The 22,702-nt window shown below is 44.6% G+C and overlaps 1 protein-coding gene across 2 annotated transcripts in view; it reads right to left on the bottom strand.

Moving 5' to 3' along the window:
* rnf128b (ring finger protein 128b) overlaps positions 1–22,702 on the bottom strand; it is a 141,279-nt gene that overhangs the window by 33,319 nt on the left and 85,258 nt on the right. For both annotated transcript variants that reach the window (XM_080187828.1, XM_080187827.1), the window contains exon 2: positions 6,520–6,767. In XM_080187828.1, the coding sequence (XP_080043954.1) occupies positions 6,520–6,767 (248 nt within the window). The remainder of the gene's footprint in view (positions 1–6,519; positions 6,768–22,702) is intronic.

Below are 22,702 nucleotides of genomic sequence, written 5' to 3'. Positions count from 1 at the left end.
ACATCACAAACCTCAATGCTGGTATGAAAGAAAGCAGTACAGGCGCTGGTCTGGAATAGAAGTTGCAAAAATAACCTTAACAAAATGAACACCCAAAAACTTAAATAGAATTCCTTGTAAAGTGTGGGCTAACCACAATTTTGTGTGTTGGTGTCCTCTTGGTATGGTATTTGCCATATCGTGTTGGCTTCTAGATTTTTGTTGTTCGTGTTAAGCTGGCCCTTAAACTCTCAAACTGCTGTCTGCAAGAAGAGGGTGCTCCAGATTTCTGCTACCTTTGGTATGAAGACTTTGAGAGCGTGGCACTAATTTTATGACCATGTCCCCAATTTCTGGACCATCCCACCAAAGCATCATTCCTTTCTGTCTATCCAGTTTTGCTTTGGGTGCAATTTTCTACCTGCTTCTGCCAGCGGAATCTTCTTGTCTCGCCGACGTCGAACCCTCACGGCGGATTTCCTGGTGGGAGAATGGGGGAGTCACCCAAAGGTCTACGAAAATGGACGAGACAGGAAGATCCCAACAGTGGCCAAAACCCACCACAGCCCAGGGAGCTATAACTGCCAGCATTTGTGATCTCCTGTTGACATGAAATCTGGACAATTTTAATGATGACCATTGTTGGAAAAGCCCATTTGGTTCAAAAATGTCCTTGAGGGAAGGAAATCTGCCACCCTCACCCAGTCTGGCCTACATGTGACTCCAGAGCCACAGCAATATGGTTGAAATGAAGTGCAGTTAGGGATGGACAATAATGCTGGCCCAGCCAGCCACACCCACGAGCTGAGCCCATTTGATCTGAAACCATCCAGGAGGACTGCTCTTCGTTACAAATATCGTTCCTGCAACCGATACACTGGATAAAAGCAAACGACTGCAGATGCTAGAATCTGAAACCAAAAGAGAAAACGCTGGAAAATCTCAGCAGGGTGGGCAGCATCTATAAAGGAGAGAAAAGAGTTGCTGTTTTGAGTCCCGATGATCCTTTGTCAAAGCCATCTGGACTTGGAGCACCAGCTCTTCACTCTCCTTGCAGATGTTGCCAGACCTGCTGAGATTTTCAAGCGTTTTCTGTTTTAGCTGCAACTAATACAGTCTGGATGTCCTGACATTGGACCACTACTGCCTCTGGCTAATGTATAACTACTGCAGTTCTCTCATCAGTCTTGGCAGTGGCGCTGGTCACCACCACTGCAGTTGACTGCAACACATAAACGGAGCACGCCCCCCCCCCCCCCCCCACTCCCCACCAACATTAAAAGTTATCAATTTTAAGCTCGTCCGTTGAGGAAAGTATCTCCAAAGGAATTTTCTCACAGCTGATGCACTCAAGGTGCAGCCCCATGGAGCAGATCCTTCAGGCGAGTTGAGGTACAGCAGTTCAAAAACGGGGTGGAATGTTCTGTTCTGGAAGTCAAGACCCATGGCGGGTGGAAAAGTCTTAGTGACCCTCACTGAGCAGCATAACAGGTCAACAAGCGTGATCTTCCACTTCTCAGCTCATTCATTGTTTTTCACAAGGAGCTTGGCAAATCTTGCAGCGAGGTGGGCAGGAGGTCACCAGCCCCGCCATTATCCCCATAGGGTCAGAGGTCCTGGCGCCATATTTAAAGGGTGCATTCATTGCAAACCAGGAGCTTGACATTACTTCTCCAGAGTCCTTGCAGCCGCAATTCGTACTGAATAAAGTCTCAGATACGAGCAATCACACTGTGGGACATACGAGGGGACCTCTGGCATTACTCATACCAGGATGTTGCCTGGTATGGAGGGGAGGTCCTATGAGGAGAGGCTGAGGGATTTGGGGTTGTTTTCGCTGGAAAGAAGGCGGCTAAGAGGGGATCTTATTGAAACATATAAGATGATTAGAGGTTTAGATAGGGTGGATAGTAATAGCCTTTTTCCTCTGATGGAGAAATCTAGCACGAGGGGGCATGGCTTTAAATTAAGGGGTGGTAGTTATAGGACGGATGTCAGGGGTAGGTTCTTTACCCAGAGGGTGGTGAGGGATTGGAATGCCCTGCCTGCTGCAGTTGTAAATGCGCCTAGTTTGGGGGCGTTTAAGAGATCCGTGGATAGGTTTACGGACGAGAAAGGATTGGTTTAGGTTAGTGGGTCATTGTTTTGTAACTGGTCGGCGCAACATCGTGGGCCGAAGGGCCTGTTCTGCGCTGTAATGTTCTATGTTCTAAGTCCCTAGCAGTGTGAGGCAGCAGCACTAACTACTGTGCCACAATGCTGCCCTAGGAAGAACTTCCAGCTTTTCTGTGACGAAAGTTGCAGCAGGACATAAATAGGATGCAGGACTGGGCGGAGAAGTGGCAGATGGACTTCAACGCGGATAAATGCGTAGTCGTCCATTTTGGCAGAACCAACGGGATGAACAAGTACACTATCAAGGGCAGGAGTCTTAGTAGTGTTGAAGAGCAGAAGGGTCTTGGGGTCCGGGTCCACAGGACTCTTAAATCGGCCTCGCAGGTGGAAGAGGTGGTCAAGAAGGCGTATGGTGTACTGGCCTTCATTAATCGAGGGATTGAGTTTAGGAGTCGGGAGGTAATGCTGCAACTTTATAAGACCCTTGTCAGGCCTCATTTGGAGTACTGTGCGCAGTTCTGGTCGCCTCACTATAGGAAAGACGTAGAACCTATTGAAAGGGTACAGAGGAGATTTACAAGGATGTTGCCTGGACTGGGAGGCATGCCTTATGAAGTTAGGTTGAGGGAGCTAGGTCTCTTTTCCCTGGCGAGATGAAGGTTGAGAGGCGACCTGATAGAAGTTTATAAAATGTTGAGAGGAATAGATAGGGTGGATTCTCAGAGGCTATTTCCCCGGGTTGAAATGGTCGCTACGAGAGGACACAGATTTAAGGTGCGGAGAGGAAAGTACAGAAGTGATGTTAGAGGTAAGTTTTTCACTCAGAGGGTGGTGAGTGAATGGAATCGGCTGCCGTCAGTGGTGGTGGAGGCGAACTCGCTGGGGTCTTTTAAAAGACTTCTGGATGAGTATATGGGGTTTTATGGGATTGGGGGTTATAGATAGGTCTATAGATTGGTAGGTGTTGATGTGATCGGCGCAACTCGTGGGCCGAAGGGCCTGTTTGTGCTGTAGTGTTCTATGTTCTATGTTCAAGTGCACTGTCAGCAACACGTCCCTCACCGGGCCATTGCAGTGTTTCATGTTCACCAGTCTCATGACCTCAGAAGAGGCCCCACAGGTTCTTGCTCCTCGTGCCCCTGTACCAACCTGTACAAGGTCCTCCTCATCTGGATGGGAGCCAGCACTAAGGCAGGGCTGCCTGCAGCCTGCATCATCGATCAGTGGATGTGTAAACAAACCAGCCTCCCATCCATTGACTGTCTACAATTCCTGCTGCTTCAGCAAAGCAGCCAGCACAATTAAGAACCCCCACGCACCTTGGACAATCTCTTTTCCACAGGGAAGAAGATACAAAAGTCTGAGATCATGTAATCTGACTCAAGAACAGCTTCTTCCCTGCTGCCAAGAGACTTTTGAAATTACCTATCTCACACTAAGTTGATATTTCTCTACACCCTAGCTATGACTGTAACACTGTGTTCTGCACTGTCTTGTTTCCTTCTCTATGAACGGTATGCTTTGTCTGTACAGTGCGCAAGAAACAATACCTTTCACTGTATATTAATACATGTGACAATAATAAATCAAATCAAGTCAAAATCAAAGTGATACATTAAGTAGGCATGTTCTTTACAGGTTTCCTTCCAACTCAAAACCCTTCACCTTGCCTCAGTCTAGAGATGGCCTCTCCACTCCACCCTCCCAAGTAAAGTACATCCTGGATGCTCCTCCCATTTCTACATGAATGTGTATGGAGACATTGCTCCTTGACCAGGGCGATGACAGCCCTCACACAGACACCTTTCCACTTGGCTCCACTGCTCTCATGACTCTATAGATAGACCATTGCCTTGGCAGCATAGAAAGACTAACCACATGACCCCTTGCCAGCCATAACCATTCATGTACAGGGATGAAGGTTTGTATCACAAATTGGCTGCCCTCCACCAGCCATACCCTTAGAAGCATCCACCTCCCTCCCTCCCTTTACCCCGGTCTCTGACAGTAGTCGATGGCAAATGGCACAGAGTGAATGGCAGCTCCACACTTTGCTGGGATCTCAAATGTTACGAGACCCATAAGTTGGAGAAAACCTACTGCAATGTGGGCTTCACTTTAGAGAGGTGAACACAACTGAGCATCACTGACATCCAATTACCTCAGTTATCAAGATGCTCTTTTAGCCAGCCCTCCCACGCTGATCTTGACCTCCACCCATTGGAAAACCTCCTCCCACCACAAGGATTCTCACTGTGTGCTCAATGTCAGTTTAGGGAAATAGTACTTGTCACCTTTCAAACTCGCTCTACCGTTTTCTAACCTCCTGTCACTCACCAACTCCCCACCCCTCCATCAACATAGACCCCTACCAAGATCACCATTCATCTCCCTTCTGTCACCCTTGAACTACCCACCCCTCCACCCCTCGCATTAACCTGGACCTTATAACAATCCAACTCCACATACTTTTCCTCCACTCAGAGTCAACACTCATTACCGTTCCCATGCCAACCTGCCCCCTCTCTGATCCATTCGGTGAGACTTCATCTAACAAAACTCCCACCTTGGATCTGCCATCTTGCTGCATCTCACTCCCCACTCTGCTGTGACAGTTGTGTCCTGTCAGTAATCCGACTTCACCCCCAAAGACCCCCAGCATCAGAAGTCCCTGCCCCTCCACCCTCTAGGACCCTCCGCCCCCCTTTTACCCCGGCCATTCTCCTCTTTCCCCCCCTACTCTCCCAACGTCCCCCATGAGCCTCCTTTCCTTAGAATCACAATCATAGAATCCCTGCAGTGCAGAAGGTAGCCATTCAGCCTATCAAGTCTGCACCAAACAATCCCACCTAGACCCTATTCCCGGAGCTCCACATTTATAGCCTGCTAATCCCCCTGATATTAGAGCCAATTTAGCATGGCCAATCCACCTAACATGCACATCTTTGTTCTGTGGGAGGAAACCGGAGCATCTGGAGGAAAGCCACACAGTCCTGGGGAGAATGTGCAAACTCCATCCAGACAGTGACCCAAACCAGAAATTAAACCCAGGTCCCTGGCGCTGTGAGGCAACAGTGCTAACCATTGTGCCATCATGCCATCCTTGTCTAGCCTTGGCGTAGCATTTGCAAATGACACTCAAGTGGTTATGGAACCTCCCCAAGAACAGCACAACATATGCAGATCCCAAAGTCATGGCTTTGCAAAGTAACTTCAAAAATTGTCAAGCAGAGTTGAATACTTTGCAAATGCTGTGTTATTTTTGATTCCGTAAGAAGTCTCACAACACCAGGTTAAAGTCCAACAGTTTATTTGATAGTAAACACCACAAGCTTTCAGAACACAGTTCCTTCGTCAGATGAGACCTGACGAAGGAATAGCGTTCTGAAAGCTTGTGGCGTTTACTATCAAATAAACCTATTGGACTTTACCCTGGTGTCGTGAGACTTCTTACTGTGTTTACCCCAGTCTAACGTCGGCATCTCCACATTATTTTTGATTGTCAGGTTAGAAGAATTAAGTCTTGAAAATTGTAATGTATAAAAGTATAAATAAGTAGTGTGAATTTTCCAAGTTGCTCAAGCTTATAAAAACCTTTTTGATTAGATTACAGTCTTCACTTCCTCACCAGTGTGTTTAACTCCATCTTGCTCTTCTGATCCAGAACGATAACTTGGAAATGATAGCAAACAGCGTAATCGCGTAAGCGTTCTACACATTTACAATCAGTGCTTATTTCAACAGAGCCACTAACTCATTTTAAACAAAGGTTTGGTGTTAAGGTATTGTAGGGAGTAATTTGACAGATTTCGTATGAGTGCACTAAATATTCAGGAGATAAAAAGATAATTTCTAGTCTTATTAAAAGCAATGTCTTTATAGAACCATAGAATAGAATCCCTACAGTGCAGAAAGAGGCCATTCAGCCCATTGTGTTTGCACCGACTCTCGGAAAGAGCATCCCACCCAGGCCCTCCCCTCTGCCCTAGCCCCATAACCCCATGCATTTACCAAGGCTAATCCACCTACCCTGCAGATCTCTGGGAGTAAATCGGAGCATAGAATTCCTACTGTGCAGAAGAGGCCATTTGGCCCATCAAATCTACGCCAACTCTCCAAAAGAGCACCCTACCTAGGCCCAATCCCCGACTCTAACCCCATAATCTGCACATTAATCGTTGCCAATCCATCTAACCTGCAGATCTTGGGACTGTGGGAGGAAACTGGAGCACCCAGAGGAAACCCACACAGACACAGGGAGAATGTGAGACTCCACACAGACAGTGACCCAAGGCCAGAATTGAATTTGGGTCCCTGGTGCTGTGAGGCAGCAGCGCTAACCACTGTGCCGCCCACAAGAGAAAGATGGGAGACTTGGCCAGCAGTGCATTCCGATGCCCACAAGTACCGAACCGAGTAACATACCTGTTTTCTTGTCTGAGCTCTGGCAATCCGCAGTCTTCTTGCGGAGTAGAAGATGAAATACCCCACCGTGGCGGCCGTGACGACAAAAAAGGAAACCGAGACAAAGAAAATGGAGTACTGGCTCATCCATGGTCCGTGCTGCTTCCCAACTTCAATCACCATGGAAACTGAAATGCCTTCCTTCACCAGTTTAAAAATTTCACTGCCTTTGATGTTGCCAATCATAACTGCAACCGTATCACCCGTCCCTGTGAAACAGAAACACAATAAGCACATCGCACAATACCACATCAAATCAACCATCAGCACATCACACATGGAGCATTGGTACAAATTCCAAGGATTCATAGGATCATACAGTACAGAAGAGGCCCTTTGGCCCATCGAGCATGCACTGACACATGAGAAATACCTGAACTCCCACCTAATTCCAGCACTTGGCCCATAGACCTGAACGTTATGATGCACCAAATGCTTATCCACATACTTTTTAAAGTTTGAGAGGCAACCTGCCTTCACCATCCTCCCAGGCAGCCTATTCCAGACTCTCTGGGTACAAACATTTTTCCTCCTCCCCCAAACATCTTCATCTTGAACCAATGTCCCTCGTGACTGACCCTTCAACTAAGGGGAACAGCTGCTCCTTACCCACTCTGTCCATGTCCCTCATAATCTTGTACACCTCGGCCAGGTCGCCCCTCTTTGTTCCAACAACCCAACCCTACCCAATCCCACTTCGTACCTTAAATGTTCCATCCCAGGCAGCATCCTGGTGAATCACCTCTGTACCTCCTCCAGCACCATCACGTTCTTGCTATAATGTGGCGACCAGAACTGCACACAGTACTCTACCTCACCAAAATTTGATACAACTCCATAATGACTTCCCTGCTTTTGTAATTTACACCTCGATTGATAAAGACGGGTCCAGGGGGAAGATGCAGGGGAGGAGCACTAGGTCAATCGCCCCTTCAGGCATGACAGGTCAAATGGCCTCCTTTGTGCTCTGCCCACCTGTTAAAAAATCCTCAGCCACTGCGCATTGCTGACTAAAAATGAGTATCGGATGTTTTAACCCAACCTCAAAAGTACTGTAGATAAAAAAAATGTGCTTTCCGTTGCAGCACAGGCAATGGTGTCCTCAGTGTGATTTAGCACTCAGGGTTACTTTGTCACAGCTCTTCCCACTGCCAATGTATCAGTCATTATTTGAGGAGGAAACAGAATGGGGATAATCATTCCATCCTCATTCCATTCAAATGTGGGTTTGTCGTGGATGATAAATGGGAGTAACCACGTGTTTTTTGGGAGAAGGCGCAGTGTTTCTCAGGGTCTCGCCCTCACGTAGGCTCCAAGAAGCCAGATTGCCCTGCTTACTGCCTCTAAGTTAGATAGTACTTCTGAGAAAGCTCCCAGGATGTTGTATCTTGATGGCTTCTGCTGCAGCAGGCTAAGAGATTATACAGTGGAACTACGCAGAAAAGTTAGCAGATAATACAATGTCACCCGGCAATTTCAACATCGTATTGGTGGGGTGGGAGGAGAGGAAAATGCCAACAGTGTCAAGGAATCAATGTTCAAAGGGAAAGCACCAATGAAAACAGAAACACACATTTACTACGTTGGATTATTAATTAATGGGGTTCACCAGGAAAAAAACCTATGGCCTGAATTTTATGGCCCCATAAGATAGGGGAGCACGGAAAATAAAATGGGGCGCCAACCTTCTCACACACTCTCAACCTGTTCCCAAGTGTCAGTGACTCCACATGCCCTTAGACCTACTGGAGACCCTTCAGCGGTCAATTAGCTGCCACTTATGGGTCCCACTTCACCTCTTTGTGGGGAGAGCCTGGCAGCTGCACAGAATGCTGGCAAGCAGAAAGAGACATACCTTCTTTAAAGTGGGGGGGGGGTGGAAACGGGGTGTGTGTGTGTGTGTGTGTGTGTGTGTGTGTGTGTGTGTGTGTTTCCCTCCCCTACAGCTTCCCCCCAACCTGAACACCCCCACCTCACTCCACCGCCTCACTTGTCTAACCATACCCACCCAAAATCTCCAGACATATCTGAAAGTCCACAAGGCATAATCACTTATTCCTTGGAGCTGTGTGTTGTGTAGTCCCAGCAATGGCCACTACTATGCCAGGATTACAGAGCTGCCAACTAACCAGAATGTGGAGATGCCAGCTTTGGATTGGGGCACAGTACAAGTCTGACAATACCAGGATAAAGTCCAACAGGTTTATTCGATATCAAGAACTACCAGAGTGCTGCTCCTTCATCGAGTGAGTGGAGAGTTGGGTTCACAAATAGGACACATTAATCAGAGGTGAGAAAGTCCATGTTCATCCTAAAAAGGCTATGTTCCGCTGTGGGACAGCCAGATTTCTGATCAGCGCAACACTGACTGACTTTCCAGTAATACATCTCCCCATAAAATCCACCCAGTTGTCGGAGGAAAATGAGATATGGATGGCAAGATTAAAAGGAACGGCCAATCAAAACTGAGGCAGGGTACAATGACCACTGTTATTGAGGAAGCTTCAATCAACGGCCTCTCACATACACAATGCGGGATTAATTTTACACAGTTACAGTAAAGTAATACAAATCTCCAATCACCTCTACAATCAAGGAAGTTTCAACAATTGATCTGAAAGAAAAATAATTTAAAGCTTCTGAAACAAACCTCAAGCCAGCCAATTTACACAAGGACTTCATTTGTGGAATCAAATGTGTTCCGTACTGCAATTCTCAGAGAAACAGGAATTCAAATTAAACCCAAGTAAAACTACACACTTGGGTAGGAAAGCAAAGTATTGTTTAAAATGGCGAGAGACTCGTGCAGGCTGGTATGCAGAGAAATTTGGGATCCTTGTACACAAATCAAAAAAGTTATATGCAGATACAGCAAGGAAGGCAAGTGATACAAAACATTGGAAAATCCCAGCAGGCCTGACAGCATCTGTGGGGAGAGAATAGAGCCAATGTTTCAAGTCTAGATGACCCTTCGTCAGAGCTAAGACAGAGTCATCTAGACTCGAAATGTGGGCTCTATTCTTTCCCTGCAGATGCTTTTTGATTTGATTTGTCACATGCATTAACTTACAGTAAAAAGTATTGTTTCTTGCGCGCTACACAGGCAAAACATACCGTTCATAGAGAAGGAAATGAGAGAGTGCAGAATGTGATGTTGCCTTCCTTGCTGTATCTGCATATAACATATAACTGCAAGAAATCGCCTGACTCTTGTGCCATCTTGGAATTTTTTTTTGTCAGACCTGCTGAGATTTCCCAGCATTTTCTGTTTTTGTTTCAGATTCCAGCATCCACAGTACTTTGTTTTTATCTTGAGGCAAATGGCATACACTAGCTTTACTTGCAAGGGAGCTGGAGTAAGGAAGACTTGCTGCAATTATACAGGGCTTTGGTGAGGGCCATGCCTGAAATACAGTGTACTATTTTGTTCTCCTTATCCAAGGACGGGTACTCTTGGATGGGGTACAATGAAGATTCATTAGATTGATTTTTGGGGCAAGATGTCTGTCCTATGGAGAAGAGATCGAGTAAAATGGACCTACAATTGAGTTTAGAAGACAAGGAGGTGATCACATTGAAATATACAAAGTTTTTAAAAGATCGCTTGACAGGGTAGGTTTGAAAGACTACTTCGTCTGACTGGAAAGTTGAGTCTCACAACACCAGGTTAGAGTCCAACCAGTTTATTTGATAGTTGGACTCTAACCTGGTATTGAGAGACTTCTTACTGTGTTTACCCCAGTCCAACGCCGGCATTGCTACATCATGGAAAGTTGAGAACAGGAGATCACATAGTTTCAGGATAATGTGATCAGCCATGTTGTGTGAAGATGAGGAGAGATCTCTTCTCTCAGGACTGTGAATCTTTGGAATTCTCTAACACAGAGCTCTGTGGATACTCAGTCATTGAGTATATTCAAGACTGAACTCGATAGACACCGAGAGCTTTGAGGGATATTACGTTCAGGCTCAGAAGTGGAATTGATCAGCCATTATCTTACTAAATGGTGGAGAAGACTCAAGGAGCCAAATGGCCCACTCCTATTTCTTTTGTTCTTAAAACCAGAGCAGCTTTAATGGACCAAGATGTGCTCAGATATTTAGGTTATCAGTTTCACTCTGTGCAGATGGAAATTCAAATAATGGTATCTTAGTTCTTAAAGACCCATCTTTCTATCCAAGGTCAGAAGCTCCATATCCACGGTTATTGTTAAATTTACAACAGTAAATCTAGCTCAATGTTCAGAGCAGGCTAAATCAAATCCACTTTAAGAATGGCTTTTCTGGTTGACATTTTAAAAAAGGACAGATGGACCACTGCAGTTTTATTTAAAATTAAAAAAAACAAAAGAGTGAATGATTTGATTTATTATTGGCTGGTGTTAGTAAAGTGTAAGTATTGTTTCATACTGTTTAGTTATTTCTGTTTCTTATTGTTTAGTACACTAAAAACATACTGTACATATAGAAGGAAATGAGAGGCTGAAGAATGTAGTGTGACAATCACAGCTAGGGTGTAGAGAAAGATCAACTTAATGCGAGGTAGGTTCATTCAGAAGGGCAGCAGGGAAGAGTTATAATCGGTTATTATGTGTCCTCAGATGCTTGTGTCTTGACATTTCGTAGGTGTGGTATTTTGAAAAGTAAAAATACGTAATGGACTTTGATTTTATTGCTCGTATCTGTTATAAGCGTTAAGATGGGATATATTGGACTTTAGAAGAGTGAGAGAGGATCTCATAGAAATTCAAAAGGGTTAGGCAGGGTGGATTCACAAAGAATGTTCCAGATGGTGGGAGAGTCCAGAACTAGGGGTCATAGTTTGCAGATAAGGGGTAAACCTTTTAGAACTGAGGTGAGGAGAAATTTCTTCACCCAGAGGGTGGTGAACGTGTGGAATTCACTACCACACAAAGTAGTTGAGGCCAAAACTTTGAGCGATTTCAAGAAGTTCGATATAGCTCTTGGAGCTAAAGGTGGGAGGGGGAAGGTGGGATCAGGATATTGAATTTGATAATCAACCATGATCAAAACGAATGAGGGAGCAGGCTCGAAGGGCGAATGGCCTATTCCTGCTTCTAGTTTCTACGACCAAATTGAACCAGCGTGTCTCCGTAAAAACAAAAATGGGCTGGCAACAAAATGGATACAAAAGAATGAAGGAACCCAGAACAGAAAATACTGAAAAGTCTCAACTGGTTTTGACAGCATCTATGGAGAGAGAATAGGGCTAATGTTGAATCTGGATGACCCTTTGTCAAGAGGAATGAAATCGCACTCCAACAGCCTGACAAAAACAAGCCTTCTGGCTGGTCTCTCCGAAAATCTTCCCAATGGCAATTTCTCCCTCCCTAATCCCAGGAACACACTGAAGAATTCTTAACATAAACCCTGCTGTCTGCTTATGCCTGATTAATGTGCTGTTAAAAGTCAGTTGAGCAGCTGAAGGGTGACACGCGTCTTGTTTTCCAACTAATGCCAGGTGCTGGTTTCAGGTCACTGCTCTTCAAGGCATTCAGGCAAGAGTAAACTAGCGTTTGCGGCGGTGTCGTTTAGTAACAACATCCATGACAACCCATCTATTTTGTAGTCAAAAGTATGGCCCCCTACAACATCTTCCAGCAAACAAATTATTCAACAGTAAACCTGGATAGGTATTTGAAAAGTGAACACTGACAGGGCGATGGGGAACGAGCGGCAGTTTGACAAATATACTTCAGAGAGCATGATGGGCTGATTGAGCCCCTCCTGTGCTTTGTAATCTGATGTCACAAGAACTTCTTGTGCTGGGCCTTATTTTAGGGCTTATTCAAAATTGTTCGGGGGACGTGAGTGTAAGGACTTCAATCAGGCAATTGAGGTGTGCCTGTTAGATTATGAATTCCTTGATTCAGGGCCATATTGATGGGCCAATCAGGGAGCCTCTTGTTTTGTACTTAACCAGGCGTGTCAGTTCCTCTGGGACTCCTAGTGTAGACTGCTGATTGTATCTGTTATCAGACTTGTAAATAACAGGGATTTTGGTGAAGGGACTTCTGCCTCTGAGGCAGCACAGTGGCACAGAGGTTAGCACTTCTGCCTCACAGCACCGAGGACCCAGCTTCAATTCCCGACTTGGGTCACTGTTTGTGCGGAGCCTGCATTTCTACCCGTGTCCACGTGGGTTTCCTCCGGATGCTCTGGTTTCCTCCCACAGTCCAAAAGACATGCGTTGGCCATGCTAAATTCTCTCTCCATTTACCTGAACAGGCGCCAGAGTGTGGCGACTAGGGGAGTTTCACAGTAACTTCATTGCAGTGTTAATGTAAGTCTACCTGTGACAAATAAATAAAGTTATTAATGTGGACACCATTGGCTGGGTCAGCAATTATTGCCCATCCCTCAATGCCTTGAGCTGAGGAGCTTTCTGGGCTATTTAAGAGTCAACCACAGAGGCCAGGCAGATTTCCTTCCCTAAAGGACATAAATGAACCAGCTGGGTTTTAATGACAATCAACAATGGTTTCACGGTTATCAGTAGATTTTTGATTTTTTTTATTATATATATTGTATTCCAATTTAACCATCTGCAGTGGTGGGATTCAAATCTGGCTCCTCAGAAAATTACCCTGGCTCTGTGAAGTACTAATCCAGTGACAATACCACCATGCCTCCTCTGAAGGATCCACATTTGTAAGCCAACTCCTGGCACTTACACTTAATTCCTTTTCTAGGCAACTGAGCTGTAGGCTCAGGTTTTTTATGGCCCTCTGAATGTGTCTCTGAAATATATTAGCCAGGTATACCTGCGCCAGGAACCTCAAGCTCAGTGGTGGAGGTCACGGCGACCCTGACATTTTATATGTAAAAACCGGTATAAAAGGCAGCTGAGGTGGAACACGTCTACTAATCTACACTTAGTAAATCCTCATACTGCACCATCTATACGACACATTGCAACAATTTGCCAAGGTTTCTTTGACAACAACCTCTCAGTGGTGAGGCGATGGCCTAGTGGTATTATCGCTAGACTATCAATCCAGAAACTTAGCTAACGTTCTAGGGACTTGGGTTCAAATCCTGCCATGGCAGATGGTGGAACTTGAATTTATTAAAAATAAAAATACCTGGAATTAAGAATCTACTGATGGCCATGAAATCATCGTCCATTGTCAGAAAAACTCAACTGGTTCACTAATGTCCTTTAGGGAAGAAAATCTGCCACCCTTACCTGGTCTGGCCTACTTGTGACTTCAGTGTCATAGCAATGCGATTGACTCCCAACTGCCCCCAGGCAACTAGGGATGGGCAATAAATGCTGTGATGTGGAGATGCCGGTGTTGGATTGGGGTAAGCACAGTAAGAAGTCTCGCAACACCAGGTTAAAGTCCAACAATAAATGCTGGATGGCTAACGATGTCTATGTACCATGAATAAAAAAAGCCCTTTCTACTATTTAGCAGAAAAGGTACACAGGCAAGAGAACATCACCTCTCAAGTCTCTCACACCATCCTAGCTTGGAACTATAAATCGCCATTTCCTCATCATCAGCTCAAGATCCTGGAGCTCCCTACCCAATTGCACTCTGGGTATACGTCCACCACATGGACTGCAGGGAAGTTCAAGAAGGTGGTTCACTATCACTTTCTCAAGGCTAATTAGCGTTGGGCGATAAATGCTGGCTTTTCCACGCCCCATGAATGAATAAACAAAAGATCCTAGGCTGGGGGGAGGGGATCCCAAGGCAAAACTGAGGCACCTTTCAGACAACAATTTTTATAGACACTAAAATTTGGTTGGACTTCTAAACTGCTGCACCTCGCTATTCAAACACCTACAAATAGTGATAAATGTCTACAATTAGCATTCAGCAAACCGATTTCTCAAATTCAGCTGCCTGTGCACACGTATTATCTTTCATGTGATTATGCAATGCCAGTCACCAGGGCAACAATCAGCAGTAGCTTATGTTGACAAACTGATTACCAACTTGTCAAAGCAGTACCAGGTCACTGGCATAATCGTCCTTAGCAACTGTCCACATTACAGCAGTGTTCACACCAGAACGGTTAACGTTTGAAAGTTCACTGACCCCAAACGTTAGCCCTCCCTTTTCTCTTTCCACAGATGCAGCCTGTCGTGTTTCCAGCATTTTCAGAAACGCTTTGTTAAAGTTTAAACTACAAAGAAGGAAGACCTGCGTTGACATGGTGCCTTTTGGTGACCAAAGCCAAAGTACTCTGGAAGTGTAATGCAATATAGGTAATAAGCAATTAAATTCGTACATAGCGAACTCCCGCAAACTGCAGTGTGATAATGACATTAAGTATTGCTGGTGGAGGGATAAATATTGGCCAGGACACCAGGCAGAACTTCCCTTCTCTCTTCTGTAATAATGCCATGAGTTCTTCACAGCTACTTTGAGAGGGGACACTCAAATTTGTTATGTGAAACCTTTTCAACAGTGCAGCTCTCCCTCTACTGTACCAAGACGCCAATCTCAGGAATAGCTTTTGACTTGATTTTTATTACATAGAAACATAGGAGATAGGAGCAGGAGGAAGCCATTTGGCCCTTTGAGCCTGCTCCGCCATTCATCATGATCAGGGGCTGATCATCCAACTCAATAGTCTAATCCTGCTTTCTCCCTATAAACCTTTGATCCCATTCGCTCCAAGTGCTATATCCATCTACCTCTTGAATACATTCAATGTTTTGGCATCAACTACTCCCTGTGGTAATGAATTCCATAGGCTCACCACTTTGGGTGAAGAAATGTCTCCTCGTCCCCATCCTAAATGATCTATCCTGAATCCTCAGACTATGACCCCTGGTTCTGGACTCCCCCCACTGTTGGAATATCTTCCCTGACTAGTCCTGTTAGAATTTTATAAGTCTCGAATGAGATTCCCCTCTCGTTCATCTGAACTCCATATTGTCACATGTTTTAGCATACAGTGAAAAGTATTGTTTCTTGTGCTACACAAAGTATAGTGTTCATAGAGAAGGAGAGCGTATGGAATGTAGTGTTACAGTCGTAGCTGGGTTGTAGAGAAAGATCAACTTAATATAAAGGTAGGTCCATAATTAGAGCATTTTTAGAATGTTTATAGGAGTTAGAGTTTTAAAAGCATCGAACAAAAGATAGCATTAGCAGGTATTCTGGGCACAGCTCGCAAGAAGTCACCTCGTTCCGGCGCCAACACGGTTACATTGTCTACATATCACAAGTTAAATGGTAAATCCACATTTAAATTCAAAAATGGACCCATGAACCAGTGAACACTTAACTGGAGCCTCAAATCTCAAACGTTGCAATCTCAGACCTCCTCCTCCGCCTAAAATTGACACCCATGGAGAATCCCATATTCAAACTACACAACAGCGTAGGAAATGCCCCATTCTACAAGCTGTCGGCACCAACCGCTGGGTCTATAAGAATTTGCCTAAGAGTTGGAGTAATGCTCAGTAACCATTAACTACCATTCAATCTGTGGCCTGCTCAAATTCCCAGTGCTCTTCAAACCCAATCTGACTCGCATTGCTACGTCAACTCGCCTCCAGCCCATCCTCCTCCCCCACCAGTTTTTCCTGAGGCTCTGAAATCAGAGAGGTTGGCAGGATTGCGATGGGCATTTGCCCAAGGAAGGCCACCTATTTTGGATTCAGTTCTCCTTAAGTTCACATGTCAGACCCAACAGGTAATCAACACAAAACAGTTAACGAGGGCAATTTGTATTATTTATTGGACACAAGTTATGACCAAAAAAAAATCAGAAATACAACACTGGCCTCAGTAACCCCAGGTTAATTTAGCTACTCAGTCTCAGCTCCAACCATGTTCACCTGTCAGTGTGGAATGTCAAGTCTGAGGGCAGAATTTTCACAGAAACTTCATTGCAGTGTTAATAAGACCATAAGACACAGGAGTAGAATTAGGCCATTCAGCCCATCAAGTCTGCTCTGCCAATCATTGTTGAGATGATTCTCATTCCCATTTTCCCACCTTCTCCCTGTAACCCTTGATCCTCTTATTGATCAAGAAATTATCTATCTCTGTCTTAAAGACACTCAATGACCTGGCCGCCACAGCCTTCTGTGGCAAAGAGTTCCAAAGATTCACCACCCCTTGGCTAAAGAAATTCCTCTCATTTCAGTTTTAACATAAGCCTGTGACACTAATAAGTAATAAAGAATTAGATTTGATCATGATGGCTTTTCCAAAGCGGGGTGGCATCTACTATGACAATCACTGTCCCTTTATCATGCATGTCATGGCTCAGTGGAAAGCACTCCCACCTCAGAGTCTGAAGGTCAAAGGTTCAAGCCCTGTTCCAGCACACGATCCATACAGACAGCATCAGTATGCAGGACTGAGGGGGTACTGCTAAAGGCAGCCAGAGTCTTCTTGATGTCCCAGTTCAACACATATTCTTCAGGTCATTTGTGGAAGATGATTATTTGGTCATTGTCATATTGTTGTCTGTGGAATGTTGCTATGGGAAAATTATCTGCTGTGTTTTAGAATCTTGGCATGTTTACATCACACATGGAGGCTTTGACCTGTAGAGCCCACACTGGATCAATGCAAGCAAAGCATCAAAGCAGCATTGTCACTTGACTAATAATCCTGAGACGCAGGGTAAATGTTCAGGGGACCAGAGTTCGAATCCCACCACGGCAGATGGTGAAATTTGAATTCAATAAAGTCCAATGATGACAATTGTCATTAAAACCCAGCCAGTTCACTGGTGTCCTTTGAGGTCAGGGAAATCTACCAAGCTTACCCAGTTTGGCCTACATGTGACTCCAGAGTGTAGCCAAACAGGCCAGCTAAAATGGTGTTTTGTAAAGCACACTGGGACAATTGGGCAAGAAACTAAACTGACAGGCAGCAGTTTAAAGACAGAGACAAACAGGCTGCAACCCTGATGAGCGAATAGATAGGATATGGGTCATCTGCAGGACGAAAGGGACTTTACAGTCACACTGGCTTGTTTCAGCTCCAGGATGAAAGAGACTTTCTGGTCACACTGGGTTGTGTACCAGACACACCAAACCAAAGGACCAAACTACGCAAAGGACCAAACTACGCAGACGACTACCAAGACCAGCGCACAGATAAAGGCCAATATCTACTTGGGTACTTGCCAGTCACGCAAAGTCAAGTCAAGGTCTTGAATTGTACTTGAATTCTAGTATTTTCCTGTAAGATAACTTATTGTTGGTCGGGTGGGTGATTTTTGATTGTGTGGGTTTAAATAAATATTGGTTGTACTAACAAGACGTCTACTCATAGTTATTTGTCCACTGTATAAGGGTTAGAACAGACTGTGCGGCAGGCAACAAGAGGGATCTTTGTTCAGTTCAAGGGCAATTAAGGTTGGTCAATAAATGTTCACCCAGCCAGCGATGCCCACATACCACAAATGTCTTTTTTTTTTAAAAATGGCCCCTTGAGCCTGCTCCGCCATTCAATAAGATCATAGCTGATCGAATCATAGCATCAACTCCACTCAGCTGTCTATTCCCTCTCATCCCTGACGATTCTATAGTTCAAGAGTCTAAATATGTTCAAGACAATGATTCAACCTCCACTACTCTCTCAGTCCTTCTCTAGATCCAAACCACTCACTGCTTATAGTTTTTTCTCAGGATCATACAGTGCAGAAGGTGGCATTTGGCCCATCAAGTCTGCACTGACTCTCCGACAGAGTATCTTACTCAGGTCCTCTCACTCGCTCCATCCCTGTAAACTCACACATTTATCATGGCTAATCCACCTGATCTAAATATCTTGGGACACTTGCGGCATGGTTAGCACTGCTGTTTCAAAGCACCAGAGATCTGGGTTCAATCCCAGTCTTGGATCACCGTCTGTGTGGAGTTTGAACATTCTCCCAGTGTCTGCATGGGTTTCCTTCGGGTGCTCCATTTTCTTCCCACACTCCACAAATGTGCAGATTAGGTGGATTGGCTGTGCTAAATTGCCCCTAGTGTCAAGTGGACTAGCAAGATAAATATGTGGGGTTATAGGAATATGGCCTGTGTGGGATTGTCATCAGTGCAGGCTCTAATGGCCAAATAGCCTCCTTCTGCACTGTAGGCATCCTATGATATAAGGGGCAATTTAGCATGGCCAATACCATGTTGCCATTGGTTCTTTTTCCTATTACTTAAAATTGGAGTCCTTTGGTTTTCATCTCTCCCAATGGGAACAGATTCTCTTTCACCTATTCTGTCTAAAGCCTCAGGATTTTGAGCACCTCATCAACTTCCTCTCAAGCTTCTCGTTGAAGGAAGCAACTCCAGCTTCTGAAATTTTTGCGCTTAACCAAAGACCTTCATTCATAGAACCATTCTTGTAAAGCTTTTCTGCACCCTTTCTGAAACCTTCGATTCCTTCCTGAAGTACGGCGTCCAGATTGAACACAACACTCCAGTTGTGGATGAACCAGAGTTTCATAAAGCTTCAACATAACACATTTTCCTGCAGTGCTACAATCTTCAAATTGGACATGTACCGCTTTGAGATGCCCTGGGGTCATTAAAAAAAAAATTGTATTTCTAGAATGTCTATTAACATCAGTATTTTAGGAAAGATAGCAAAAAAGGTCAGTGTTTTTGTAACCACACCCAGTGTGAATCATTTGGTTTCAAGGAACTGGGGGTAAGCCAACAGTCTGCAGATGTACAAATATATGCTGTGAATCTACTTAATATAGCGTATAATTAATATATCTGTTACAGAAAAAATATTATTTCAGAAAGAGAGAGTAACACAGTTATAGATGTGCTTTTGTATTTCTTTCCTGTGTAGTGTGTCTAATTTGCATCTCATTTGTATTTAAGAACTTGTATCATGTATCACAGTCCAATTAAAGTATTACAGAACATCAGACCAAAGAAGTTTATTCCTTTGATTTGCTTTATCATTTCACTGTATGTTAATACATGTGACAAAGTATTGTTTCTTGTATGCTATACAGACAAAGCATACCATTCATAGAGAAGGAAATGAAAGTGTGCAGGATGTAGTGTTGCAGTCATAATAGGGTGTAGAGAAAGGCCAACTTAATGTGAGGTAGGTCCATTCAAAAATCTGATCGCAGCAGGGAACTGTTCGAGTCAGTTGGTACGCGACCTTAGCTTTTGTACCATTTTCCCGACGGAAAAAAGTGGAAGAGAGAAATGTTCCGGGTGCGTGGGGTCCTTAATGATGCTGGCTGCTTTTCCGAGGCAGCGGGAAGTGTAGACAGAGTCAATGGATGGAAGCTAGTTTGCGTGATGACTGGGCTACATTCACGACCTTTTGTAGTTCCTTGCGGTCTTGGGCAGGGCAGGAGCCCATACCAAGCTGTGATACAACCAGAAAGAATGCTCTCTATAGTGCATCTGTAAATTTTGGTGAGAGTCATAGCTGACATATCAAATTTCCTTAGTCTTCTGAAAAAGAAGAAGAGGCGTTGGTGGGCTTTCTTAACTGTAGTGTTGGCATGTCTTCCATGCACAGAATGTATTTTCTCTGGTGTGAAAACATTGGGTTCCTGGCTGTTGTGCGTTTATTCCGATTAAATTAATCAGCAACAAAATTTAGTGAGTTTAAAGTAAAAAGAGGGTCCTTTATTCATGCACACATACCCCAAGTAACACAATATCACACGCGAGAGGCGGTGGCGCAATGATATCGTCAATGGACTAGGAATCAAGAGATCCAGGGTAATGCTCTGGGGATCTAAGTTTGAATCCCACCATGGCAGATGGTGAAATTTGAATTCAATAAAAATCTTGAATTAAACATCTAACGATGACCATGAAACCATTGCCGATTGTTGGAAAAACCCGTCAGATTCATGAATGTCCATTAGGGGACGAAATCTGCCATCATTACCTAGTCTAGCCTACAAGTGACCACAGACCCACAGTAATGTGGTGGACTCTTGAAATGGCCAAGTAAGCCACTCAGGTTATCCAACCCACTACCAAGAGAAAGAATGACCAAGAAAAATGGTTGCAGTCAAGCATTTCAGTTCCACGGTGTCCTGCAGGAGTTCCTCAGGGACGTGTCCTCGGCCCAACCATCTTTAGCTGCTTCAATGATCTTCTTTCCATCTGAAAGGTCAGAAGTGGGGTTGTTTGCTAATGATTTCACAATGTTCAGCACCAATCACGACTCCTCACATACTGAAACAGTCCAGGTCTAAATGCAGCAAGACTTGGATGATCTTCTGGTTTGTAGTGAGAAGGCACCACACAAATGCCAGGCAATAACCATCTCCAACGAGTGTAGACCTAAGCCCTTAATATTCAATTGCATTATCATTGCTGAATCCACACTCTCAATATCCTGGAGATTACCATTGACCAGAAACTGAACTGGACAAGCCATATAAATATTGTGGCTACAAGGGCAGTTCTGAGGCTAGGAATCCTGCAGCAAGTAACTCCTCTCCTGATGTCCCAGAGCTTGTCCACCATCTACAATGCACAAGTCAGGTGTGTGATGGAATACTCCCCACTTGCCTTGATGGGTGCAGCTCCCATACTCAAGAAGCTTGACACCATCCAGGACAAAGCAGCCCCACTGGATTGCTACCTCTTCCACAAACATTCACTCCCTTCACCACCAATGCACATTGGCAACAGTGTGTACCATTGACAAGATGTGCTGCAGGAACTCACCAAGGCTCCTTAGGCAGTGTCTTCCCAACCTACAACCATTACCATCTAGAAGGACAAGGGCAACAGATACCTGGGAACACCTGGAGGTTTCTCTCCAAGTCACTCCCCATCCTGACTTGGAAATATAAATTGGGTCAAACTTCTGGAACGCCTCCTCCCCTACCAGCATGCTGGGTGTACCTACGCCACATGGGCTGCAGCAGTTCAAGGAAACAGCTCACCACTATCTTCCCGAGAGTACCTAGGGATAGGCAATAAAGTTGGTCTAGCCAGCAACACCCACATCCCATAAATGAGTTTTAAAAAACTATATTTCACACACGTGTACAAAGACTGAATGCAGATAGAGACAGTGCAATTTTACAGAGTTAACTCAGTCTCTGGTTTACCTTCTCCGGTCTCCCACATGGAGCGCCTGTGGCTTCGAGTGGATTTGATTAAGTGAAGGTCTTGCAATCCAACATTTCACAGCAGGTCGAGGTTTCTTGCAGTGTTGTAGGAGTTTGGTTCTCAAGTGAACTTTGAAACTGGAACAAGTTACGTTCTTTGACTGCTTGATAACTTGCAGCCAGTTAGAGCTTCTTTCACAGACTAGTTGAGGATTGATAGCTCTTATGTTTTCTGAGTCCTGGGACCATCCTTAAATTCAGCCTTGATCACATTACCACTGAGTTAACATTCCTGAGGCCCATCCAGTCTGGTTTGAGCGGCAGGGGCTACCAGGGTACAACTGGAAGTTGAATGTAGCCACTGGAGTTTTGATATTCCTCTGTTGTCTGGTATGAAAGATGGAGACAGATGGTTTGGAAAAGTTTGGACTACTTGAGGCTTGGAAGGCCGAAGGGGCCAGTTCTGATGCTGTACTTTTCTTGTTCCATTGTCCTTGGCTGATCCTTAAACAAGGAGACATTTGAACTCCACAGACGGCAGTGAGGTACTATCACTTATGTCCATATTTACTTAGGTATTCACTGGAATCTTGATACAGTCTGGAGCACAAATGCTAACTTTTACAGATGCACCATAGAACACATTCTTTCTGGTTGCATCACAGCTCGGTATAGCTCCTGATCTGCCCAAAACTGCAAAGAACGACAAAAGGTTGTGAACGTAGCCCAATCCATCACACAAACCAGCCTCCCATCCATTGACTCTGTCTACACCACCTGCTGCCTCGGAAAAGCAGCCAGTATAATTAAGGACCCCACGCACCCCAGACATTCCTTCTTCCACCTTCTTCCTTTGGGAAAAAGATACAAAAAGTCTGAGATCACATACCAACCGAGCAGCTTCTTTCCTGCTGCTGTCAGACTTTGGAATGGACTTACCTTGCATTAAGTTGATCTTTCTCTACATCCTAGCTATAACTGTAACACTATATTCTGCACTCTCTTGTTTCCTTCTTTATGAATGGTATGTTTTGACTCTATAGCGCGCAAAAAACAATATTTTTCACTGTATGTTAATACATGTGACAATAAT

The sequence above is a fragment of the Carcharhinus amblyrhynchos genome, chromosome 4 (assembly GCF_965287045.1).
Source record: "Carcharhinus amblyrhynchos chromosome 4, sCarAmb.v2.hapA, whole genome shotgun sequence".
NCBI classification, from domain to species: domain Eukaryota; kingdom Metazoa; phylum Chordata; class Chondrichthyes; order Carcharhiniformes; family Carcharhinidae; genus Carcharhinus; species Carcharhinus amblyrhynchos.
Note: the sequence above shows the minus strand (reverse complement) of the source record. Positions and strands in the feature narration are given on the sequence as shown.